Source organism: Leptonotus elevatus, chromosome 2 (genome assembly GCF_054856555.1).
Source record: "Leptonotus elevatus isolate MCC_2025b chromosome 2, RoL_Lele_1.0, whole genome shotgun sequence".
Taxonomy (NCBI): domain Eukaryota; kingdom Metazoa; phylum Chordata; class Actinopteri; order Syngnathiformes; family Syngnathidae; genus Leptonotus; species Leptonotus elevatus.
In genome coordinates, this window is record NC_141240.1 from 2,520,587 (window position 1) to 2,547,797 (window position 27,211).

Sequence of the window (27,211 nt, forward strand, 5' to 3'; positions counted from 1 at the left end):
GTCAGGAGCTTGGAATCAACCGGGAGTCTGTGCGGAGAATTTTGATCGCAGATCTGTCTGTTAGTGTCTTTACCATTGAGGATATGGACAGTCACATGGGTTCTGAACTTGTTGACCCATCTGTAGGTCATTGAGTGGACAGGAAATTCACGACATCCGAACCGTTCTTTGAATTGCAATTGAGCTGCGTGGATAGATTTCAGCCGAAAATATGCCTATAAATGTATTTTCCTCAGTAGTCCATGGCATCTTAAAGGTCAAATTTGGTAGACTCTTAAAACATTAATTATTCTTGGTAAATCTGAAAAATATAAATAATTGATTAATTATTTCTAAAGTTATTCAAGTTTAGGTGATGACGGGGGTTTTTTTGTGTCACCCTTGTATGATCACTTTCCAATTGTTTTATCAGCTCATTTGTTGTATTTGTTTGGCCTCACGTTCTTTTTTAAGTCTGGAACAAAGATATAATTTTGCCCCTTAATACAGCCTTTGCTGTGTCCCATAAAACAGAGGGGGAAATCTCATTATTGTCATTTAAGTCAAGAAAGAGTTTTAATTCCTCCTTTATATGCTTAATAGCATCAGGGTTATTTAACAATGACACGTTCATCCGCCACAGTTTTAAGGGTTTATCCTTATCCAAATTCAGAGACATGACAACTGGCCCATGTCTCAGAGAGTTTGTGGTTTAATGTCTCAATCTTCCACCCTGTGGACATCCAGTCTGGAAATACAAAAAAAAGTTGATTCTAGAGTGGCTTTTGTGGACTCTCAAAAAATGAGTGTAATCTCTAACCATTGGATTTTTCACACGCTATACATCATCAAGCCCCAATTCTTGTAGCATATTGATCAATGTCCTAGATTTAGATGATAGAGTCCTTTGTTCAAGTGGAAATTTGTCCATATAATTATCTATCACAAAATTAAAATCCCCTCCTAGTATTATAATTCCTTTTGAGTTTCCCGCTAGAATTTGAGCTATCTCTTTAAAAAAGTGTGGGTCATCCTCATGAGGAGCATAAATATTCATAATTGTAAGAAAGACACCTCCAATAGAACCTATGACAATTACCCAACGATCATTTTTGTCTTTCAGTACTTTTTCTGATACAAACCCTAATGATCTATGGCGGAGTATAGCCACTCCTCTTTTCTTATATTTCTCATGAGGCACCAAATATCTGTTTCGCCCACTCGCGTTTTAATTTGGCATGTTATACCTTGTTTAAATGTGTTTCTTGTAGAAGCCCAATTGAACAATTCAGTCATTTTAACTTAGTCAAAATCTTTTTCCTCTTTATAACATGGTTTAGACCATTAATGTTGTAACTCACTATTTTCAGTCATGTTGACCTACCAAAAGTAAAATTTGTGATTCAATCTCATATCCATTACCAACCAAAATAACACATAGAAGCCATTTGCCAAGGAAAAAAACAAAATAAAACAAAAACAAAAAATACCATTTTCCCTGAACAACAAAGGTATTAACCATGAAAACAGCAAAAATAGAACAAACTCTGAAAAAAACTAATTCAGTACTTTCAAAGAAAACTTTCATGTGGGCACATAGTTGTGAGGTCTTATTTGTGACCCTACAAAAGCAATAATTTTTTACTGACCTAGAGAGAAGGCCTCCATTCTCGTTTCCTCGTGAAGTGCCCTCAGAAGTCAGAACATCCTCGAACAGAAAAAAATTAAATCAACATAAATTCACCCAATTTTCTCTCAATATAATCTCAGTGTATATGATCTAATTGCCCCACAAAGTAAATTCCAACGTTTCCTTACCAGAATGTTTTCAATTGTCCGCTTGCCTGTATGTATCCAAGTTTTTCTTGAATCTTTCCCGTGGAGCCTCCAACTGCTGTTCTCCTCCTCTTGAAGGCCATGACTTATGCCACATCAGATTTTTAATTTTGTCAGCCCAGCTCTTCAGGGTTTTGTAGACAGCCGACAGAAAGGCCTCTCTTCACCATGTCGATTGTCGCCTCCTGCAGTTGTAAAGGCACGTCTCTCCCTCGTAGAACACTCTCAATCTAGCTGGAAGTGTCTGGAATCAAATGCCTTTCTCCCGCAGCGCCCTCTTTGCCTCTGTGTATTACCGGCGCTTCCTCAACGTCTCCGGTGCGTAGTCGTGGTCAACAAAGACTCTCCTCTCATTGTACATAAACCTTTTTTTTGTGCCATACATACTGCAGAATCTCCTCTTTCATTTTACTACTGGCAAATGTCACTATTATCGACCTCAGGGGAGACTCGGCGGCTGGTTTCGGGCCCAGTGCACGGTGCGCCCGTTCAATTTTGAGATCGTGGTAGATGGCAAATCCAATTTTTCTTTACGCAAGTGTTCCACATATGTTATCATCGACGCAGACTTGCTCTCGGCCGCCTCCTCAATTCTGTGAATTCTTATGTTGTCTCTTCTCGCTCGTCCCTCTTGATCAGCTAGTTGATCTTCCAGCTTAGCTTGCCCCCTTCCTCAGTCTCTGAAATGCGCATTTTGGCGTCATCAATTCTATTGTTAGCTGTCTTAATTTCTTCCTTTATTTCGCTTTAAGTGTTTGCATTTTCACGGCAAAACTCTCTCAATTCTTGTAGTATCATTTGCAGATTTGCCGAGGCTACATTAGCCTGTAGCTCCCCGGCGTCATGGCGGCTATCCGTATCACTTGCGGCAAAATCATCTCCACCAGAATGAGTTGTTTCAACCTGTAGGATCGATTTTTTTGTTTGATTTGCGCATGTCGAGTTGTCTTGTCAAATAATTATTGTACCAAATATGGCGTTTCCCAAAGCTAAACGAGGAGCTCTTCACTCGTGCTGCCAACTCCATGGCCGCCCAAACCGGAAGTCGACAAAGTACTTTTTATCTTTTTTTTTTTTTTTGCTGATCCGAAAAACGATCCGATCCGTGACTCAAATCCGTGATCCGATCCGAACCATGACCTTTGTGATCCGTTGCACCACTACCCCTTACCCTAACCATTACCATCACAACTGATTGCCTAACCCTTACCCTAACCCCAACCAGAATACAATTCAAACCTAAACTCAAAACCAAAACCAAGTCTTGACCCTCAAAAAGAGGTCTGGATTTATCGGGCCCACCAAAATGTCCCTACAAGGACAATTCTGTCCCCACAATGGTAGTAAAACCGGGGGTGGGTGAGCGTGCGGCCCCATTATGTAGCAAAGACACACACACACACACACACAATGAATTGAGTCAAGGTGTCCATGTGGTGGTGTTGCTCAGGTAATCATATCTCTGGAGGAGGACAACTGTGGTCAGAAAATGCAATTGGCATATCGACTGCAGCAGGTTGCTGCGCTGGTGGAGAACAAGGTCACTGATCTCTGATGACCTTTGATGACTTCTGATGAACCCTCTACCCAAGACACCGGGCTGCAGGAAAAGTGGCAAAATTCATGAGACAAGTGGAGACTTCCTGTTGAGAGACTCAAACACTGTGAGTGAGTGAGTGAGTGAGTGAGTGAGTGAGTGAGTGAGTGAGTGAGTGAGTGAGTGAGTGAGTGAGTGAGTGAGTGAGTGAGTGAGTGAGTGAGTGAGTGAGTGAGTGAGTGAATTCAGATTCAGGAGTCACCGTGTTTTGTCATTGAGAGCGAACACTTCGGCTTGCACTACATTTCCCAGAAAACCTTGCAACTCATCAAGTAAAAGCACAATTATATGTTGAATTTATTGTGCTGAATCCAATCAAACAAAAAAAAATCAATGATTCAGTCAATCAATCAGGAATATTCAGCATGATTGGTACATTGACCACACATTCAGGTGTCTATCGGTATTTCACTTCTTGACACAAAAATATACCAAGCCCAAGCCAGTTGGATGAAGCGTTGCTGTTGTCGCCATGAAAAACCCTTTCTGTATGACACATGAGGCTCTGTATGTGAACAAGCTCCACCTCCAGCTCAGCCTACAACAAAACAAAACTCCAGTGAAGTCCAACCTGCTATATGTAATCTTATTATTAACTTGTGCATACATTCTTTAAACCACCGGTCACCAACGTGTTGCCCGTGGCACCAGGTAGATGCCAAAGGCCACATGAGTAGCCCGCGGCGCACCCCACACAGTGAGGAGCGCCAAAGCCCCCCAGGCCCAAGGGACCTCCAGGACGACCGCCCCGTCCCTCCCAGCGCGGAGGCCCCCTATGAGGAAACACTGGTGCTAAAAACTAAAAGACAACCAAATAAAAACAGTTAAATTGTAGAAGAAAACAGAATAAAAGGCTAAAAAGCAAGGCTATTAGAAAATAAAAGGAGTAAAAAATATATATAATTTAAATGCCAAACTGAAAAGTTGTCTTGAACCTTCTTTTTAAAAATTAAAATTAACTACAACTCGACTGATATGGATTTTTTTTTAAGCTCGATGCTGATTCCAATATTTAGCAGAATACAATTTTATAAATTGAGTAATTTATAATACAATAATATTATAAATATTGCATACAAGTTATTTCAACTTTTTTTTATTAAGTACATAACTTAATGTGTTCATTCTTTATTTTGATGCCTTCAGTGAGAGTCTACAATGTAAATAGTAATGAGAATAAAGCAATTGACACATTAAATGAGGTATGTCCTAAAATGCAACACATTTTTTTTGCTCCCATTTTTTACGAGATGAACTCAACAAGTCTAAGGCTATGTTCACACTGCAGGGCGTATGCCCAATTCAGATTTTTTGTTTAATCCAATCTTTTTATGTTCTGTTCACGTTACAAAAACAAATGCGACATCCAATGTGAACGCAACACGCCCATGATGCGACTCTCATGCGCAAAGGTGAGTGACGTACACCCAAAACAACAACGTCACGTTGCAGTGTTCACGGAAGTAATTATTATCCCGAACCCTGCTTTAAACCATATTTAAACCCTATTTATCGCAGCTGTGCCTTCACTGTTGCAGCTGGCTAGTGTTGTGACACCAAGTCCAAGCCTGGGCTTGCAAGCATACGGTATGAGTGCTATTGTGATTGAGCGAATGTATTTGTATGCTGGCAACGTACAGCAAAAGTTTGTCATCTAACAAAAACCTCTCAAATTCAGTATTTTAGCATATCAGCATCATTTATATCAACTGTCATATCAATGCTACAGTTGATCAGTTTTAACTGTGTGATGCTACCATGGATTTACATATGGATGGACCATCAATGGCCCCTCGCGGCTGAAGCCAGAGGGCAGCCATCTTACATTGCCCCTCTTACTGAAAACTTCAATGCGGTTTTCATTGAAAACAATGTTATCAATGTAATTTACACCAGGATCTCTGTAAGAAGGGGAGCCTCTCAAAAGAATGAACTTCATTTTTTGCATCAACAATTCAGAGTTTATTAAGTCATACAAAGGTTATATTTACATTATAGTCAGCCTACATAGTCAAAATTTGAGTTTACACCAATCTGATCGGCTTAGTTTTGACCGGCTGATAATAGGCATTTTTTGCATGATCGGTAATCGCCTGTAATGTCATAATTTGCGCAATCAATCAATGACGTCATTGGTCGGATCCGCGAAAGAAGATACTACAAAAAAGACCAATCTCATTTACTCCGAGTCGTTTAATCCTAATGAGCCCGAAAGCTATTCTATTTTTAGCCTTGTTGCATATGCGTGTCGGAGTGGATGCGGAAAAGGTAGGAGGCGGAAGTACCGCCTCTGCGCCCTCGACCAGCCAATCACAAAATAATAGCCTTTGTGTATTTTTTGTACTTGACTGGTAAAAAGGCAGAAAACCAATTTATTTACGTCAAATTAAATCATTAGCTACAGTATGTGAAGTTTATTAAAATTTTAACATCTCCAAATAGCTGTCATTACTCAGCGTAAGTAACGTTAACGTTAAATTGCCGTGTTGTTCGAACACGGGAATACACGCACAAAACCTTTGTGAGGATATGAAAGAAACTACAATCATATCGAATGGTGAATTGAGCTATTCTTGTGAGTCACAAGTTGTTACGCGGTTACTTAGATGCAAGCGCAGGTAGTTGTACCTTCTTGGCATTTCTGCCTGACACACCGCCGACAGTGCCATTGTACAGGCTGCAGGGTCGTCAGCTGGGGACCACCCTTCCCTGATGTTTCGCTCCATTATCCCCTGAACATCTCCAGGTGGTGGAGCAGCGGTAGAGTTGTCTCTCTACCGCCCCCTGCAGCCTGTTTTGGATCCTTCTTTCCCCCACGCCCTATGCTTCCTTCTGAACCAGAGCCAAACGCTCCCTTGCTCGGCCTCCTTCGCGAAGTCGTGAAGAGCTTGCTTCCTGTTGGATCCTTTGACTCCAAGTGTTTTCAGGAGATGCTGTGTAGATTCCCCAGTGAAGCCCCTACAGCCAACCTTAATTGGGAAAGTAAATGCTCTCCACCCAGCTTTTGCGCACGTTGTTGCCAGCTCTGCATACTTGTCTTTCTTCCGCTCGTATGCAACCTCCTTGTGTTCCTCAGTTCCTTGACAGTCAGGTCTACCATGACCACGACTTTGGCAGGTGCTGACCAAAGTACGATGTCTGGACGTAGGGAGGTTTTAGTCATCTCTGCAGGTAACTTCAGCTGGTGGTCAAGGTTGGCTGCTAGCTGCCACTCCCCTCCTAGTGACAAGAGCGACAGCTGTAACCTAGACCAACGCTGAGCTGTCATTCCTGGCTTGTCAACTGTATCCACTTGTTTACTTGCTGCCTACGGGCTTCCAGGGTCTCCACTAGCTTGTGCAGGATCTTGTCATGCCGCCATCTGTATCTTCCCTGCGACAGTGCCATCTTGCAACCAGAGAGGATGTGCTTCAGGCTTGGATTTGGAACATTACATGGATGGCAGGGTTCTTCTGTGCCAAACCAGGCGAGAAGATTCTGGTGACTGGGTAACATGTCATAGGTAGCCCTAATCCGGAAGCTCAGCCTTGTCTGGGGAGTTCACCACATGTCGGCCCAAGTGATGGTTCTGTTGATCACGGCCTCCCAAGTAGTCCATCTGCCTTGCTGTTGTTGGCTCTCCGCTGTGATCTTTAGGTTTCCTGCTCTTGGCGATTTCTGAGATTACCATAGCTTTCCTTTCCTTCTTGGTGGCTTTGGACCAGTTCTTTGGCGCTGCTCCATCCTAGGCCAGATCTGCCAGCTGTGTGAAGCCAACAATCTCCTGATGCTTTAGCGGCTCTAGGGCCTGGTCTACTGCTTTAGATGCATTCTACTTCCGTCCTGTGCAAATCTAAGGATTGGCAGCTTGAATTGCTGGTTCCGGAGAGTCTCTCAATTCAAAGAGGAGCCTCACCTTCTCCTTTTTGCACCCCAGATTGATGGACTGCAGGGGGAGCTGCAGGGTGCTTCTCCCAAAGAGTACCATGGGGGAGAGGCATCGAGGGAGGCCGAGCCACTTTCGGATGTAATTATTGGCCTTTGCCTCCAACTTCAGGACCGTTGTCATGGTGATGTTGCTCAGTTTGAGGGGCCACATTAGACGGTGGTACAGGGTAAACTGGTAGCACCACACCTTGAACTTCCCTGGTAGGGATCACTGGTCGATCTGAGGTCATGCTCTTGTCAGTGAGATCGGCCGTGTACCTACCAACCGAGGTTTCTCATAGGTTCTTCTGCCACTAGAGGGATTCTTTCACCAACCACAGTGAATACGATGTTGTCATTCCTGAACACTTTCCGGATCAAAAGGCTGTGAGACTTTGGTGGCTTAATCTTCATGCGAGCCCAGGCTAGTAGCTCTTCCAGCCGCTTGAGGATTCTGCAATACAAGCTGCTATTTGGAGGAGGGTGGTAATGTCATCAATGTAGCACCGCATGGCTGGTAGTCTTTGGCCTGTCAGAGATCTAATATCTCGGAACATCTGTCTTCCGCCGATCAGGAAGATCTCAAATTCCACTGTAAAGAGGATAGGAGAGATGGAGCATCCCATTTTGCTATTCCCTTCTCAAGCCAGAGCCAGTTGGTTGCGATTTCTCGAGTTGTGTAGCAAATATGCAGGTCGTTGTATTGAGTAGTGTTTTGCTATTAGGTTCTGGACGCTTGCTGGTACGTGGAAGAAGTCGAGGGCATACGTGATGAGCTGGTGGGGAACTGAGCCGAAGGCATTTGCCAGATCTAGCCAAATTACGTGCAGGTCTGTTTTGCTTCGCTTGGCGGTCTGGATTTGTTACAAAATCGCCGCTGCATGTTTCACGCAGCCAGGGAACCTTGGGACATCTGCCTTTTGGCAGCTGGTGTCGATGTACTTGTTCGCCAAGAGGTAATTTGTCATCCATCTGGCCAAAACGGAGAAAAATATTTTCCCCTCCACGTTCAACAGAGCAATGCTTCTGAACTGGCTGAGGTTTTGGGAGACTTTCTCCTTAGGGATGAAGGTGGTGACTGCTTGGCACCAGGACAACGGGATGGCCTCCGCTTTCCAAGCCAGAACCATAATATTAATAATAATAATGAAATAATAATAATAATAATAATAATAATAATAATAATAATAATAATAATAATAATACATTTGGAATGCACTTTACATTTCCAAAGAAATCTCAAAATGCTACAGTGTCAAGTAAAATAAATACATAATTAAAAAACAATACAAGTTAAAAAGTGAAGGTTTGTGATCACCATGTCACCGTCAACAAAATAGAAAACATACAATTTAAAAGGCCTTCTGAAATAAGTGTGTTTAAAGGGTTTTACATTTTGTGGGGGCGCTGGGAGGGCATTGCAGAGCTCCCAGTCTCCCATGGTGGAGAGTTTGGTCCTGGGTTGATGGAGGCAATATGAAGAGGAAGTGGAACGAAGGGTTCGTCTGGCAGTGTGGAGGGTGAGTAGCTCACGGAGGTAGTCAGGAGCAGTTCCATGAGTGCACTGATGGGTGAGTAGGCAGTTTGTAGTGTATTCTGTGTTGGATGGGCAGCCAGTGGAGGGATTTGAGAATGGGAGTGATATAGTCGTATTTGCGCCTCCTTGTCAGGACCCCGGGCAGCACAGTTCTGAATATGCTGCAACTTTTGTAGGCTCTTGCCAAGGATCCTGACAAGGAGGGTGTTGTAATAGTCTAACATGGAGGAGACAAAGACATGAACCAATTTTTCAGCATCTGGTTGGGAGACTGAGGGGCGGAGTTTGGCAATGTTTTTGAGCTGGAGGAAAGAGACCTTGCAGAGATGGTGAATGTGGGTTTCAAAGGTAAGGTGTGAGTCAAATGTGACTCCCAGGTATTTGAAAGAGGATGGCAGGGAAATGTTCTGATCAAAAATGGGGATGCTGCTGAGGGAGAGGGACTTGATTTGATGTGGGGTACCAATGATGATGACTTCAGTTTTGCTGCTGTTCAATTGGAGAAAATTTGTAGACATCCAGGCCTATATCTCCTCCAAGCAAACCTGAAGTGAAAATGACAGAGCTGAATGGAGTGTGAACTGGGTGTCGTCAGCATAGCAGTAAAACAGTATATTGTGTTTATGAATTATTTTAATAAGTTTCAGCTTTCCTCAGGTGTTTAAGCCTTTCCGTGATCTTGCTCCAGAGGTTCTTCAAGCCGTCTTTTTCCTCTGCTTCAGCTCTCCTCCATGACATCCTCAGGAGGTGTCGCTCTTTTACCACCTGGAAATGTTCCCTTTCTCACGTTTCTCCTTGGTGGTTTGTCTCCAAACCGATTTCTTCCTTCCTCCTGAATGAGATGGCCGAGGATGTTCAGTTTGAAAGTTGGGTTCCCCTATAGGGTGTTCTGAAGGGTGGTGCATATTAGGGCTGGGTATTGCCAACAACCAGACGATACGATACGTATCACGATACAGGGGTCTGGATGCGTATCGCGATACATATGTATCCCAATACATGATCTTCACGTCGATACATATCCCAATATTTTACATTAATTTACCTGCATTTTTATTCTAACAGTCATATGTATACCTAAATGATATGTTTATTATGCTGGATGACAAAAATGGTTTTGTTAGCAGCTCTTCTGGTTTACCACCAAACGGCATACCTGGTCTAAATGTGCACGCACTGCAGAGCAAGGAGCAGCTTTCACAGACACACCAGGAAACTTTATAAATAGGCATGGGCCGATATGAGTAAAAATATCAAAGTTTTAAAATTACAGCTCTAAAATGTGCTTATTTGAAATATTTGGGGAAATAACTAGGGATGTCCCGACTCCCAATCACACTTTTTTGGACCAGACTCCGAGTCACCTCATTTTGAGTCCCGATCCTATACCTTGGCATTTTATTAAGGAGATGTTTTTTCTAGATTTTTTTTCCCTCACAAAACTACCCCAACACCTTTTATATGGTGAGTGGACAGTGGTTAAACTAAGTAAACCATTTAAAAAAAACTTTTCCTTTTTTTTTTTTTTGCACATCTGTGAGTTACTAAAAGGGCTATTAACAACCAGTATATCATTTTTCACAAGAGCTTTATTTTTGAGAACCTACTGTAGCCATTATAAAGCATGCTACTTAACACAACCTGGGCTAACCTAATGTTGTTTTACTTTCGGAAGAAAAAATACTGTATATATGTGTGTGAAACAAGCCAACTTTACAACAAATAAAAAGCTGCACTTAAAGAGCAAGCAATCAAAATGTATTTAATCTTACCATATCATGACTTTGGGGCTGGACTCGCACCAGTCTAGTCTGCCGGCCCGGGCAAATTTTGGCGGCCCCGCTAGGACGTCTGACCCTTCGAATTCGCGCCAGGCTAGGCACCGGGCTCCTTTCGAAGGGTGTCCAGACTCCAGAGCCGCCGGGGCAGGCACCAGAGCTGGATTCACGGGGAAGAAACGAAGCGCGCCAGCAGCTAGATTCGCTGGGATGGCACGAAGCACGTCCAAGTAGCCAGGCTGCCCGTCAATGAGGTGCAGCGGTGCAGCAACGCATCTATTATATATCCTTTCCGCACACGAAATGCCTACTTTGCACACAGTGCAAGTCGCACCGTCTCCACTTTCCACATTAAAGATGATAATACTGTAACTTATTATCATCTACTTCCAAATACATCTGCATAATTTCCTTATTTAGCCCCGCCGCTCAATGACATTAATAGTGTCACTGTAGTAAAGTGACACCATGCCGCATGCACTGTGTGGAAAAAGCGTCATTCTGTGCCACCGTCCAACTCCAGATTTAATAAAAAGTTATTTAAAAAAAAATAACCTCATATTTTTCGTCCGATTCAGATAGAGTCAGCAACCACGTGATCGGCCCCAATTTCCAATCACATGATTGGATCGGGACATCCCTAATAATAACAACCTTTTTTCATGTAACACATTCTATTTTGTTTTTAAACAAAATATAAGAAAATTGTTACATTAAGAAACATGTACCATGTTAAGTTTATAAGTAAATAAATGTTGATATCCTTTCTCTGTTTTAATTTTTCTTAGCAAGACACAGTATCCAATCACTGGTGGGCTATTTTTAAAACAGTATTGATTCTGAAGCCTGCGTATCAATACGTGTATTGTAATGAGGCCCGCAATGATGTATTGCTGTATCGATTTTTTGAGCACACTCCTAGTATGCCATATGCTATCATCAAAGTTTTTCCATGATTCCTTGTCGCTGGCCTTAGGCCACATGAGTTGGGGTCTCTGTACATACTTCCCTGGAGGCGCTCTCTACAAGCTTAGTGATTGCGATGTTGCTCTCCTGCTGTGGGGTGTTCTGCTGCTGCTGTGGGCTCTGCCCAAAATACCGGTGTTCTTCCGTTCTAACTGCAATGTTGGGTTCACTAGCTCTGTGGTGCTCAACCTCACTGTGATGCCTCTTTGTCTGAACTGCTGATGCAGTGCAAGCTTGTGGCTAGCTGTTGCCAGCACACTTTGTCTTCCCTTGGTGAATGCGCAGACCGTGGTAAATTGTTACTTTACTCCATCCACAGCAGCAATGTCTCAGGATCCTTTTATTCCTTTCCATAGGGTTCGTTACCATGTTTTGCGTCCTTATTGGTCCATCTTCCATCCCGCCTCTCGGAGGACCAATGGGCTATTTTCCTCTTGACTTGCTTGTAGTTAGCTGGGGGGGCAGAAATCTGGTGTCCAGAAAGTCAATACAGTTTGCCTAGATAGGGGGGAACTTCTGCCAGAGCCAAGCGGCTTCACACAGCGTCCTGTGCAGACAAGTCAGCTTCAGTAGCAGCAATGGCATGTGAAGTTACGTAACTGGTAAATTAAGCATATGGCCGTGGTGAACCAAGATAGCAATAGTATATAGCATTAGTTTTAGCAAGACCAGGGGTCCATTTCACAAAGCAGGTTTAGTGAAAACTCTGAGTCTGTTAAGCCTGAAATGCAAGAAACTCCGTTTTCTGTTTCAGAAAGTGAGGTAACTGAAACCAGAGAAAGAGAGGTAACTCTAGCCTGTTTCATAAAAAGAGGTAACTTAAGCTAAAGTTCAGTTATCATAGTAACAGACTCTATGAACCTAACCTGGTCGGTGCCAGGTTTATCTCAATGAAACTCGAGTTTCTCTCTGTCTCCGCCTCCTTTCAGCTACACACTACATTTGATTTCCTCAGTCATTCAGTCAGCTAGCGGGTTTTCGTGTAACATAGTTCTGCCAACTGTTATTTAAAAAAACAAAAAAAATGTAAATAGGCCTATTTTAAAAGTCCACTTTTTTTCACAAACATGGCACTTCCTTTTGACAATGATCCCGTTGATGAAGGTGCACTCTAAAAAGAGAATTGTTGAACCAATTTAAAATTACAAATAGAATTGTTGACCAATTTATTAAAATTGCTTCAATTGGTAACACACAATTGAATTAAATTAATCCAAAGTGAATATATTAAATTGACTTTATTATGAGTTCATTACATTTTATATATTCCCTTTGGAATAATTTTGGAATAACTTAATTCAAGTGAATATATGAAGTTTAATGAACTCATAATTTAACTTTAGACAAATTTAATTCGTGTGTTACCAATTGAAGCAATTTCTAATTCAAGTTTTTATTCAATTATGAGTTACTTGAATTAAATTAATCAAATATTAATCAAAAGTGAATATATTAAGTTTAATGAAGTTTAATGAATTATGAGTTAATGAAGTTTAATCAATTATGAGTTAATGAAACTTAATATATTCACTTTGGATTTATTTTGGATTAATTTAATTCAAGTGAATATACTAAATTTAATGAATTCATAATTCATTAAATTTTGGATTAACTTTATTTAATAGTGTGTTACCAATTGAAGTAATTGTTAATCCAAAATGTAATTAATTATGAATTCATTAAATTTAATATATTCACTTGAATTAAATCAATCCAAAATTAATCCAAAGTGAATATATTAAGTTTAATGAACTCCTAATTCATTAACTTTAATATATTCACTTTGGATTATTTTTATTCAATCGTGTGTTACCAAATGACGCAATTTTATTAAATTGGTCAACAATTCAATTTGTAATCTTAGTTCAACAATTATCTTTTTGGGATGTGTAGACAGCATTACTATGCAGGGAATTAAATATTTGTCGTAAAATGGTTATCAGCCCGTGCATAGATAATCTGGTATTTCCAGACAGTTTACTTTTTGAACGGTACCGTTTCACATCACAATCCATCATAATCCGTCCTTACATTTGCAACATTATCAGCCGTAGTCATGTGCATATATTGTGTTGCGCTCCGCCCCCCCCCCCACCTGTTTAAAGAATGTTTTTATATTTCATCTTAAGTTTTTTATTAAGTCAAGTATGCTTCTCCCCCGCAGGATTGCACACCTAAATTAAATAAATTAATGAGCTACTATTCAAGCAGTAATGTAATATTATTGTGATTGCAAAGGACTACATTTACTGAGCACAGAGAAAGTGGCAATGTAAGATGGCCGCCAAGGCACTTCCGGTGGCTTCACTTTTCCCGACGCCAAGTAAGTGGCATTGACGGTCCATCCATATGTAAGTTTGTGGATGTTGCATATATAAAATTGCTAGCCTATATACTTATGCTAGCAATTTGAACAATTTTGCGAATTAACATGCATGTTGTAAATTGTTTTTAATCTTTATCTCTTACTGTCGAGCAACTGTAGTGATGGAAGTCAAATGTCCACAAATAAAAAAGCAATAATATTAATGATAATATTGATGATGATGATGATGATGAGCACACAACTGTTTTTAGTAATGAGTGTTGTGACCAAATCAGTGTTTACCCTGGGTTTTAATGTAATATTATCTTGTCAATACTAATCTTTTTATGAAAACTTCAGTCATGATGACTGTGTTGAGAATGCAGATTTTTCCCCCCCCCCCGATGTTTGTGATGTGTCACTTTTTCTTTGCTTGTTTTCACCTGGTCTTGAACTTGAACACTAGGTTGCATGTGTGTGACGATGCTGAAGATTTACAATGTACAAACCCAATTCCCCAAAAGTTGGGACGCTATACAAATTGTGATTGGGCTTTCTTTGTTGCACCTTTCCCTTTATGATGCGCCAAATGTGCTCTATAAGTGAAATAAGTGAACTGCAGGCTGGCCATTTCAATACCCAGGTCCTTTTCCTACACAGCCATGATGTTGTAATTGGTGCTGCATGTGGTCTGGCATTATCATGTTGAGAAATGCAAGATTTTCTCTGAAAGTGATGATGCCTGGAGCATATGTTGTTCTCGAATCTGAATATACCTTTCTGCATTGACGATGCCTTTCCAGATGTGGAAGCTGCCCATGCCAAACGCACTCATGCAACCCTATACGATCACAGATGCAGGCTTATAAACTGAGTGCTGCTAACAAATTGGGTTGTCCTTGTCCTCTTTAGTCAGTATGATAGAGCGCCCCAGTTTTCCACAAAGAACTTCGAATCATGATTCGTCTGACCACAAAACAGGTTTCCACTTTGCCACACTCCATTTTAAATAACCCCTGGCCCAGAGAAGAGCCTTACAGTAAGCATTCCTCTTTGCGGTGCAGTGCCGTTTAAGGGCCCGAAGATCATGGGCATCCAGTATAATTTTTCGGCCTTGACCCTTACGCACAGAGATTGTCCTCATTAGTGATAACTGGTCTTCCAGCTGTTTTTTTTTCTAAGTGAAATTGACTTTTCCAGCCTCTTATTAATACCTGTCCCAACTTTTTTGACATTTGTTGGCACCATGAAATTTACAATCAACATATTATTCCCATAAAATGATACATTTTCTCAGTTTAAACTTTTGACCTGTCATCCATGTTCTATTCTGAACAAAATATTGAAATTTGGCACTTCCACATAATTGCATTCAGTTTTCACAATTTGTATAGTGTCCCAACTTTTTGGGAATTGGGTTTGTATATTGTGAAGACGATGGTAAGGATGATTCAGATTCATGTAATGGGAGGAAGCTACTGATCTTTGTACACTTTTTGTGATGACTGCTCTGATTGGACGAGCTCTCTTTGTTACTGATACTTTTTCTACAAGGGATAAAACTGATTGCAAGATTATTTTCATTTCATTTCAAGCACACAACTTTTTACTGCCCATGTGACGGTGTGACATTCTTTGTATCATGACAATAAAAATAAAGTTTCATTTTTAACATGCATTAATCACTTCAATGAAGGCCCCAAGTGACTACTCCGGACATTATGGCAAATTCCCAGTATGCTACATGCACTGCTTAGGACCTGCTGAGGACACTACTCCAGCCCGCACATCATTTTCCTCCAGAATGTGTTCACAGTAGGGGAGAGTGGGGTAAGTAGTGCCAATTTTTACTTTTTACGCAAGGGAATTACAGCAATGCCGCCAACTAAAATATGTTAATATACTGTAGTTTAGGATGTCGTGCATCCCTGGGAGCAATCACTTTGTATCTTCAATAAACTGTTTGAGAAATATAGCTTTTTTATTATTTTATTATTTTTTAAGTGATTTTGTGGCACAACTTGCCCCCAGTGCGGGGTAGGTTGTGCCGTTAGTCAGAATTCAGTGGGGTAAATTGTGCCATTGATAACTGAAGTGAAAAATATAATTTTCATCTCACAAACAATAATGCTATATAAAAGGAAGACACATTCAAAAAAACAACAACCTTGATTTGCAGGTTTCAGAGGCTGTTTCTTTCATTATTTTGCTTTTCCTGTTCAGCTTTTTTGTCTTCTTTCTTTGTGAGCCTTCTCCAACTCCATCTTCTCAGGTGTGTCAGTCACAATTCTTGTTTTCACTTCCTAACTTTAGCAATAGCAATGCCAAACACCATGTAAAGTGAAAGAGGCAGTTAATCGAAGCACATCCACAAAGCCAATCTTTCCTTTTGCACCATTCTTTGTGAAAAGTACAAAAAATTATTTGTCCCTTACTTTGCTAAAGAGCCGGTAGCTAAGGCGTTGGTCTCCCATCCTTGAAAAGATGGCATTTTCCCTCAAAATAAAGATGTGAAAATAGTTTTATATTCTCCAGAGTGGCATCCTTTTACTGCTTTGCTGTGCACTAAGTGAATTCACGAATGCACTGTGCGAACGTACGTTTGCATAGGAATATTACAGCAACGTAAAAAGGCTACTTGTTTGCGTAAATGACTTTTCTACTGGTAAACTGACTATGCATGCGCGAACACACATCGCTACGCGGACAGGGCTGCCTACAGGAGGATAATTTTCGCAGTATTTTTGCCTGAAGACCAGACAAAGTCACTTTTAAACCTATAGGTAGTGTAGGCTTTCTGAAATGAAAGAAATAATTAAAATAAATAGAAAAGGCCAAACGGTTTCAACTTTCATTTCAGCCAATGCCTACCTTGCCTATCCTGACCACACGTCACTGGTAGAAACAGCATGATTTATGGTGTTTTAAATTTGTTAAACATAAAGAGGATTTCAGACATTTTACAACTTGCCTTAAATAAATGTAGAAATTATATGCTTAATGATGTTTACAGCGGCAAACTTGTATATTTGTTTATTAAAGAATTATAACTGTAATTCAACAAAAGATGCCTCTGCCAATTTTAATATTGGGGTCTAAGGAACTGAGCAATACAACAAAAAGGGGGTTTTCAGAGCAGCACAAATCGTCCACTTGTTTTTTGTTTTGTTTTTGTTTTCAAACCCCCCGCCCTGCCCCCGGCCTTATACTAACTGCCTTTGAGCTGTGTGTCTCATCTGTATGTATACCATATAGTTTATACAGTAGTCTGCTCGCGAGGTGGGAGGAGCAAGATGGCTGCGCTGTGACTTCAACAGCTTGCATGGGCGTGTATGGTATCGGCTATCCAGTCATATATTCAGGTCAGTGGGGTGTCACCATGGTGCAATAATATAATATCAAATGTAACAATAATTCAATACATCACTAGAAACAACAATATTGTAATTATATTACACCCTGTATGTACAAAATAACACGTTAAAGAGGCCTTAGGCCTAACACAGTTACAAGTGTTACTTGTTACGGAAACAAATGACAACATAACAGGAAAACCTCCAATTACTGTTGCTGTGTGGCGATCGTAAAATTAGGGTCAGTTTGCGAAGGCCAGGCACACATATAAAGATGTTTCAAATGTGACAAGATTTTTTAGATATATATATCTTTGGCAGAGCCCACACATAGTTTTGGTCATATTGTGTGTAGGGTGCTCTGATAATCCCAACACAGTTCCCCACAAACCGGCCTATGTAGTGCGCTAGGGGCCAGTTTCCCATACAAAGTTGAAATAAAACCGATCGATTTATTACAAACACATGCCGAGGAACAGGGCTGGCCCTGGGTGATTTGGTGCCCTAAGCGAAAGTGTAGATTGTACCCCCCACCACAGATATATATATATATATATATATATATATTATGAAAAATGTTGACGGTACTGAGGGGAGTTGTAATTTCTTCAGCAACCTCTGGGGCACCACGTTGACTTTGCTTGTTTGTAAGAGCAAAATAAACAATAAAAATCCTATTATCAAGTATTCATAATCTGAAGTTGCTACTTTAGTTAATCATGAAGTTCTTTGCTTTCATAAGAGAATTACTACTCCACTCAGTAAATAAACACAAATGATTTAGCAGAAAATGAGTTTCTGGACAACAAATTTATTTAGTAAACACACACATATATCAGTCACAGCCTTACCTATTAATGAAACTGAATAAAAATGCGAATCAAAGATTAAAAGAAAACATGCAACCTAACTAACTAAATAGGGAATGAAAAAGGTAGATGGGGGATAAAGATCGAAGCGTTTTGACCTGATCCTCAGTGGAAGAAACCTCTGTTGGAGGCACCCCGGGCGGTCGGCGCACGCGCAGCTGGAATGCTGTGGTGTGCGCGGTGTCGTTTGGAGCAGGCAGACATTCTACCCACTTGGTAAACGCGCACTACTGTGAAAAAGTATTTATTTCCTCCCAGCGATCTGACCAGGGGTCCCACCCGATTAAGTTGGAGATCAGACCATGGGAAGGTGTCGCAGTAGTGCTCGATGACAGCAAACCAAACATCCTTTAATTTTGGTTGCCACGTCGTTATGCATGCGGGGCCATTACGCCATTTGTTGTAGCGTGGTGACGGTGGCCTTGAATCCGCAGTGGCCTGCATAAGGCGCGTCGTAGGCGAATGTTAGCATGACCCCCCTTGGCTCCGTGGAACCACCAACCGCAGGGCGGGCGGAGACGCGGAGTCACAAAACAGAAAGCCTTTAACCAGACGCAGCCTTTGCAACACAGAGAGCAAGTCTTTTAAATCGCTGACGTCACATAACGCGTCAGGCGAGACGGGGTTGGTGACAGGGTCAGGCAGGTGTAGACTGATTTTAAGCAGCGCGGGGTCGCCGGCTTGCTGGGCGACCAAGTCGGAGGACCTAACGGGCGGTACACACACGCTACGGGTCCCGAAGTAGTCCGTGCTGGAGTGTCGCAAGAAACAGCGGCGGACGCAGCGCGGCGACGCGTGAGACTGTGGAACTCCACGATGGGTTGGGAGGGAAGCCAAGAATTATTGAATGCCTAAGAAGTCCCGTTCAGGGCCCCTAGTACATTGTTGATGGTGTCTACCTGGACGGCAAGGCGGACAAGCAAGTCTGCACCCACCAAAAGGGTGTGGGGCGCGTCCGGGGGGACCAGGAAGTAGTGGGTCAAAGAGCGCTGAGTCCACTGAAGGTTTAAAGCACACACGCCACCTTCAGAAATGGAAAGAGAGGGTTCCATGTTCAACGGAACCCGGCAAGACTTGGAGACGAAAGAAATGTTACATCCTAGGTCCGATTTGGTGGCCTCAACATTGCATCTCTGCTTTTAGCAGATGATGTGGTGCTTTTGGCTTCTTCAAGCTGTGATCTCCAACTCTTGCTGGAGCGGTTTGCAGCCGAGTGTGAAGCAGTATGGGATTAAAATCAGCACCTTTAAATCCGAGACCATGGTCCTCAGTCGGAAAAGGGTGGAGTGCCCTCTCCTGGTCGGGGATGAGATTCTGACCCAAGTGGAGGAGTTCAAGTATCTTGGGGTCTTGTTCACGATCGAGGGTAGGTTGGAGCGGGAGATCGACAGGCGGATCGGTGCAGCGTCTGCAGTGATGCGGACTCTGTATCGGTCCGTTGTGGTGAAGAAGGAGCTGAGCCGAAAGGCAAAGCTCTCGATTTACCGGGCGATCTATGTTCCTACCCTCACCTATGGTCACGAGCTGTGGGTCATGACCGAAGGAACAAGATCCCGGATACAAGCGGCCGAAGTAAGTTTTCTCCGAGGGGTATCCGGGCTCTCCCTTAGAGATATAAAACTCTCAAAAATATATGTTACTTTCATATACTGATAAAACGTCTTTACCCATCTCGAAATGGGAAACAGCTTGTCTATAGCTCCGGAATCTGACTTTTGGATTCAAGTTTGTGAAAACGTTTTTAAAATGACAAAACACACAAATTTACAACTTATCCAATATAAAATTATTCATAGAACATACATTACTCAATATATGATGAAGAAAATGGGACTCTCAGACTCCGACATTTGTCTCCAAAACACTACAGACACTTATTTTCATGCTTTATGGTTATGTACTCCGGTTATGTATTTCTGGACTAAAGTCTTTCCGCTATCTTGGACTGTAGGATACCGTTCTCTCCAAACTTGTGTTTGCTAGGTGACTTAACAACAACTGACTTACCACATAAACAATTTCAATCTACACTTGTAGCCCTTACTATCGCAAAAAAAAACAATTCTTGTTAACTGGAAAAATAAACAAACTCTGAATATCGACCAATGGTCTAACCTCCTCATAAATCACATTTTAATGGAAAAAATATCTGCCTCAAATAAAAACCAAATATCAAAATTTATAGAAACATGGTCTATGTATATAGAATATGTTCACCTAAATCTGGTTACTTAATTCCCCTCCCTTCCCCCTCCACTGTACGCCTTCCTTCCCCTCCCCTGGGCCGGGGGCCCCATCCGTGGCCCAGGTCTCGGCGCTCCGGGGGCCGGGGGGGTGGTTGGGTTTGGTGTTGTGCCCGCCCCGCTCCGGTGGACCTCCTGGCACCTCGGGCGGGCCCCAGTATCCGGGGGGCGAGCCCTATCGCCCCGCCGGGCTGGTCCCATATTTCCCCGCCAGGGTCCCAGTGGGGTGGGTGGGGGTTTGGTGACCGGGTGCGCCTCCTGCCCCCGCCCGGTTGGGGGGGCCCCGCTGGTTGCTCCTCTTAACTCACTGGACTAGGTTTGCACAATACACTTTTATAGACATATAGGGCACATGACACACTTTGGGTGGACATGTCATCATCATTGCTTTTTTTTTGCGTGCGTGCGTGTGCGTGTGTGTGCGCGTGTGTGTGTGCAAATGTGTGTGCGTGCATGTGTGTGCATGTGAGTGTGTGCTCATTAATTCACCTAAAACCTCTTAAAAATCCCATTCCGTTCACCTAAACCGAATACTTCAGAATTCCGCTAGAGTCATGAAATTGTCAGGAGACCCAAGGAAGGATAACAGAAAAGTGAAATCCAGCACTGACCAGACATCACCTACTACCCACGGGGTTACCAACCAGAATCTTTCACCAACCCCAGAAACATCTAAATTCCAACAAATTAGGGAGACCTCAAGAGACCAAAGGAAAGACTGAGGAAAGGAAAAAAGGATAGATGAAGCAGCTTCCACCGATTCAACGACCAGATGAAGAAGCAGATTGTGTTTGAATTTCGGTAGATGGTGTGGTGGATCTGGCATGCATGAAAACCTCCACCAAAGAGGGGAGCCGTCGACTCCGGTCAGGACAGAGCAAGCACAACCCCCCAGGCAGCGCCAAGGCACAACCCCCGAATCACCCCCCACCCCAACACGGCCCGCGCCCCAAGCCCAACACAGCAGAATGGGGCTCGGCAGGCCCACCAAGCACCCTACCGGCCCACAGCCCCCGCTCCCTCCACGACCCAGCACCCCCCCCCCAGGCACCTGTACCACCACCCCCTCCCCCCACGAGCCGCCACCACCCCCGACCCCACCCCCACCAGCCCCCCAAACCCCAGGGAGAGCGGCGAGGGCACCCGCGCCCACCCCCAGTCGCGTGGTGGGGTGGAACACTGCAGGCGGAAGGGGAGATGGGAGCACCAGGAGACGGCACTCCTGAACCCCAGGCCCGGTGGGGAAAGGTCCCGGTTGTCACGCCAGCGTACCTAGTGAAAGCTAACCCTGTTACTGAGTTCGCCAGCTCGCCGACTGACCGTGGATGTGACCCCACCCAGTGTATATACGAGTGTGTGTGTGGTGCATTAAAATTGGGAGCAGGTGAGATGGAGCAGAAAAAAATTATATCCCCCCCGCTCTGATCCACCTGCTTACCAGACATGTCGGTGAGTGTATGTGGTGCATTAAAAAAAAGTAGAGGAGGGGGGGGTATCTTTTTTTGGGTTGTGCCCATAGAATGATATAGTGTAGCTGGTTAGCTATATAGTAGTGCATAAAATTTGGTGCCTCGAGACCTCCTTTGTATTTACTTTTCTGAAGAGTAGATACACTAACCTTTTCTTCTCTAACGGCTGAGTCCAACGACTGGAACCAGTTAGACGTAGGTTTGAATGGAATAATTGAGAAAATATAGTTTATTTTGGCTAAAACCTTTATTTTAATGGTGGCTATTCGTCCTATTAGAGAAATGGGAAGATTATTCCAGCGCTCCAAGTCACTGAAAATGCTATCCAGAAATGGAGTGAAATTTAAATTATTTATTAAAAATTAAATCAGTTAATTTGGTTGAGATTTTTATGCCTAAGTATTTTTAAATTACCTTATAGGAAATGAGTAGTGTGTGTCCTGGCTTGCAGGGTTCCATGATTTTTTTGTAATAGGTAGTAGTGTTGATTTTGTCCAGTTAATAGAACAATCTGATAAATGTGAGAATTTAGTTATTAAGTTAAATACTTCCCCTAGCAGGTTTTTCTAAATAAAGTAAAATATCATCAGCATATCGATTCATTTTGTGTTATGTTACCCAGAAGTGAATTCCTTGAATCCTTCTTTCCTGGCGTATAACTAATGCAAGCGGCTCAATAAATATCACAAATAATAAAGGGGACAATGGGCGTCTTGTGCCTCTCTGTAGAGTAAAACTCTAGAGAAAGATTTAATCCCATTAGTAGTAACTGTAGCTTTAGGAGAATCATATAATACTGACACTCAGTGAATAAATGACTTCCCAAAGCCAAATTTATTTAAAACAGCAAAGAAGGACCAGTTAACTTTGTCGAAGGCTTTTTCTGCATCCAACGATATAATACCTGTCTTTTTATCATGCCGCTGTAACATGCTAATAAGGTTAAAGAGTCTCCTCATATTATTAGTAGAGTGACGACCTTTAATAAAGCCTGTTTAGTCGCTATGAATGATTGTCGAGATTACTGTTTCTAGTCTAGATGCGAAAGCCTTAGCGCTAATTTTAATATCAGTGTTAATTTGTGAAATCAGACGGTAACTATGTTCCCCAATACTCTGTAAAAGAGGCTGGGATGATTGGCATTTCGGAAACAATTGACGGTTTGCTCAAAGCAGGAGTGTTGTGTGAAATTTCCGGCTCTGATTATAACACGCCTATTTTACCCGTTGAAAAGAAAAATATTGGAAAGTTTCGTATGATTTATGACCTGCGAGAGATTAATGCGGCCGTCTTAACTCCTACTTTTTCTGTCTCAAATTGCATCAACCCACACTCATTTCACTTGCATTGATCTTGCTAATGCATTCTTTTGCATTCCTCTTGACCCGTCTATGCAGAAGTATCTTGCATTTAGGTGGAATAATGAATGTTACTCCTACACTCATCTTCCTCAAGGCTTTGTGTTGTCTCCTGGACTTTTCAATGATTACCTTCGACAGTTGCTGTCACCTCTCCAACTTCCTCCGGATTTTTATTTTTATTTGTATTTTTTTTTTTTTTTTTTTTTGGTGCAGTATGTGGATAACCTCTTGCTGACAGCTCCATCTGAAACTTCTTGTCTTGAAGCCACCAGGTCTCTGCTCTTCATCTCCTTGAAACAGCATCTTTCCACTGCTGCAGCTCTTGTGATTCCTGATTACAGTCACATGTTCTATACGGATGTTTCTGAAAAGACCAGCAGTGTTTCTGCTGCCCTTTATCAGAACGGGGAAGGAGGAAGTCGACAAGTTTGTCTGTATGCATCAACTCCACTGGAAAAATATGCACACATGACAGTTCATGTTGCATTAAAAAAATGGTAGTGAAACGATTTCCAAACTGTAACCGGTACACCCATTAAACATCAGGATTATATTCTTAAATTGCGGGATGCTTTAATGCTCCCAACAGCGGTGGCAGTAAAAAAAAAAAAAAAGATGAAAAGGTTACTCTTGAACTAATGATTTTGTATTAGCAGGAAACTAATTAGCAGATTGAGCAGCAAAAAAATGTTGTGGGGTACCGGCCTACACTCCAACTAACTGTAAGTGAGTCTGAATGTGAACAGAAACAGTTAAGCTGTGGCAGCAAAAAGTAAGTCCAGAAGAAAAAAAGTGTGTGGATGTCCAAAGCGGGACAAAAAGATGAAGCAGGTATATGGTGGAAAGAAGGTACACCTGGTGGCATCCTTTCATGAGACAAATTGTTAAAAGTGAACTGCAGGACTGCAGTGTTTGCAACAGGTATAACAGTATGCTTACATCTAAACCTCCCAAGGGCACTCATGATCCAGACGTGACTGCTCCGGGTCAGGTGGTTTCGATGGATTTCACTGACATGATAAAACCAATTTCAGGATACAGATATTTGCTGGTAATAGTGGATTCCTTTTCAGGATGGCCAGAGGCATATCCCTGCAAATCTGAAACAGCAAATATCGTGGTAAAACATTTGATTAATCATTACATACCATCACATGGGTTTCCTAGAAATGTTTTATCAGACAATGGAACCCATTTCAAAAAAACAACATCTACAAGCAGTAGAAAAGGCCTTGGGATACCCATAACAATAGCCCAAAACAGGAGGTGTTATATAGAGTTGCATAAGGCGGCCGTATATTTCCTTCAGGAAGAGCAAAGGTCAAATCGAGTCGACCTCCCATTTTACGCAATGTTATCCTTTTGCTAAAGAAAATTGCCTTCTCGCTAGTTCCCGGAGGCCAGTATCGTCCGTCCTGGGTGGTTATCAGAGCACTCCAATCTCGCCGTAAATGTCCTGTCAAATACCACCAGTATTTCACCCAGTCCCCCCCTTTTGTCTGCTTCCCTCCCCTTAATCCCTTCAAAGATTTAATTGGAATTTTAACAGAGGTGTTTGTGTTTGGAGCCACTATCACAGCAATTGAGTTATCATAAGTCCAGGATATGATCCAGGGAATGCGTGGAGAATCAATACCTTGCTCAATGCGATGTGTTGTAGTTACGCTCAAAGTTGGAGCAAGGGGGTTACAGAAATACCAGATCAGCATCAACATCAACATGGGAAAAAGTGTCATGATGTGACAGCGTTTGGAGATGTTTTCCCGCCTCGAAGCCATCTCTTGATGAAGTTCTTTGTTGAATGAAAAGAGTGTCGTGTTAGTTTTTTTTTCTTTTTAAGGACCTCAGGGTAGACTGCCCAAGGTCCTTTTGTTTGTCACCGGGATTATTCTGCCCGCAAATGTGACTCTTCGTGGAATGATGCCCAGGAAAAGGGCACTTGACTCAATCTCCGTTGAATGATGTCCTCTGACTCGACAACCGGGCACTGGATTCAGCAAATGTGGCCCTCAGGTTGGGTCGTCCGGTGGTCCGCAGGTGATGGGATCGCTGCGGAGTCCAATTAAGAGCATGTGACAGGTTTCTCATTCCTTTTTCATAGACTAATTGTCTGAGAGAATGAGTCAGTTCCGCGAAATCCGGAACATGATGTCTGGAATAGTTGCACAGACCCAGAAAAGCCAACATTTGTTTAACATTTGTCGGTTTAGGATGGTGCAAAATGTCATCTTTGTGTGACGGAGAAATACCTGTTCCATGCCTCGATATAAGTCGACCCAAGAATGAAACCTGAGGCCGGGCAATTTGGAGTTTGCCTTTGGAGCACTTCAAGCCCACTGAAGCCAGGTGGCTCAAAAGGAGCTGTGTAGCTTGAAGGCAGGACTCCTCGGATGGTGCAGCTAGGAGTAGATCATCCACATACTGCACTAAAAGAACATCAGGAGGAAGTTGGAGAGGTGACAGCAGCTGTCGAAGGGAAGCATTGAAAACTCCAGGAGACAACACAAAACCCTGAGGAAGCCGGGTGTAGGAATAACACTCATTATTCCACGTAAATGCAAAATACTTCTGCGTAGACAGGTCAAGAGGGATGCAAAAAAATGCATTTGCAAGATCAATGCAGGTAAAATGCGTGTTTGATGGAGTGATCTGTGACAGAGCTGAATGAGGATTTGGCACCGGAAGTGTGGGTGTCAGAACTTTAGCATTAACAGCTCTGAGATCATGCACCATACGAAATTCACCAGTATTTTTCTTTACTACTGGGAGAATGGGAGTATTGTAATTAGACTTATCAATTTTACAAATAACCCCTGCTTTTAGCAAACCATCAATTGTTACTGAGATGCCAAGTCGTCCCTCCTCCTTCATCGGGTACTGTGGTACCCAAACGGAGTCGGGTTTTACTTCAAAAGTTACTGGAGCAACTTTACACAGGCCCACATCAGTCGGGTCAGTAGACCACAGTGCAGCAGGCAAAGATTGTATCATGTCACCAGCAAGCTCGCTGTCAGATGTCTCTCGTCCATGATGTCGGTCCAAAAGTTGATGTTCTAAGACAGACATGGAAATAAACAAATCAGATTTAATCCAATAGGCATCAAGAGATTTGGAATATAGTAAATCTGTATGTATAGAATGTTGCCAATCCGTTGCTCTTGTGCAGGCCAGAACAAATGGACCCAAATCTTTCGCTGTGTGCTGGGATGACACCATCAGTGAAATATGAGGATGACATGCCAGCACAGATTCACCAGGCAGTTCTGCCATCTCATACCACCGAGATTGTTCTTCAGTCAGATTAACAGAAAAAGCCACGCCGGGTCTTCCTGGAAACAGATCACCTACACGCAACTCCCAGGCGTTGTCAACAACTGTACGGAATGCTTCACTGTATATCTCATCACCACACCTGTCATAAAATAATGTGCAATGTATACAGTCCGATATCACATCATATGATCTTAGATTTCTCACCCACGAAGACCAATTTGTCCAAAAAGTCTCAGCGTCCCTCCAGCCGGGGGAATCAGTGTCAATCTTTGCCCAGTAGATGTCAGCAGTGGTGCATGTCATGGCGTGTTGAGTTACCACTGGGAACTGGGTGGAGACGTTGGAGGCGGATTCACCCGCGCAGTAATAAGTATGTCCATCTGGGAACTGAAGCATTAGCCCGTCCGGCCCACATTGGATCAATGGAGCAGTCCTTATGAGAAGATCCCTTCCCAAAAGATTTACAGGACAGTTCGGTGCATATACGAATGAATGCATGAACGTCTGCGTGCAGCACTGCGTTTGTAACGGATTTGTCATGTGCAGAATAGTGTTTTCTCCCTTGAATCCAACCAACGAGATGCCATCAGCAGTGAGCGTACTTCCAGGTGGTAATGTCATAACGGTAGAGTGACGTGTTCCAGTGTCTACCATAAATGATAAAGTAGTTCCGCTCACCTTTAATGCAATCATAGGCTCCTGCAATGCAAATAAGGTGGATTCTGGGTCCCGTCATTGC

The 27,211-nt window shown here is 42.6% G+C and overlaps 2 protein-coding genes across 5 annotated transcripts in view; one reads left to right on the forward strand and one right to left on the reverse strand.

The window, feature by feature from the left end:
• Window positions 1-13,091, forward strand: part of plxnb3 (plexin B3) — a 148,268-nt gene extending 135,177 nt beyond the window's left edge. For all 4 annotated transcript variants that reach the window (XM_086067153.1, XM_086067156.1, XM_086067155.1 and 1 more), the window contains exon 39: window positions 3,266-13,091. In XM_086067153.1, coding sequence (XP_085923279.1) covers window positions 3,266-3,370 — 105 coding nt within the window. In that variant the 3' untranslated portion in view covers window positions 3,371-13,091. The remainder of the gene's footprint in view (window positions 1-3,265) is intronic.
• On the reverse strand, window positions 6,921-27,126 carry LOC147178154 (uncharacterized). The gene is made up of 8 exons (XM_086070101.1): window positions 26,520-27,126; window positions 25,879-26,462; window positions 19,026-19,124; window positions 18,729-18,927; window positions 10,628-10,793; window positions 7,606-7,787; window positions 7,308-7,537; window positions 6,921-7,136 (listed from the first exon to the last, which is right to left on the reverse strand). The coding sequence occupies exons 1-8, from the start codon at window positions 27,124-27,126 to the stop codon at window positions 6,921-6,923; spliced, it is 2,283 nt and encodes a 760-aa protein (XP_085926227.1).
• Window positions 27,127-27,211: the final 85 nt, after the last annotated feature.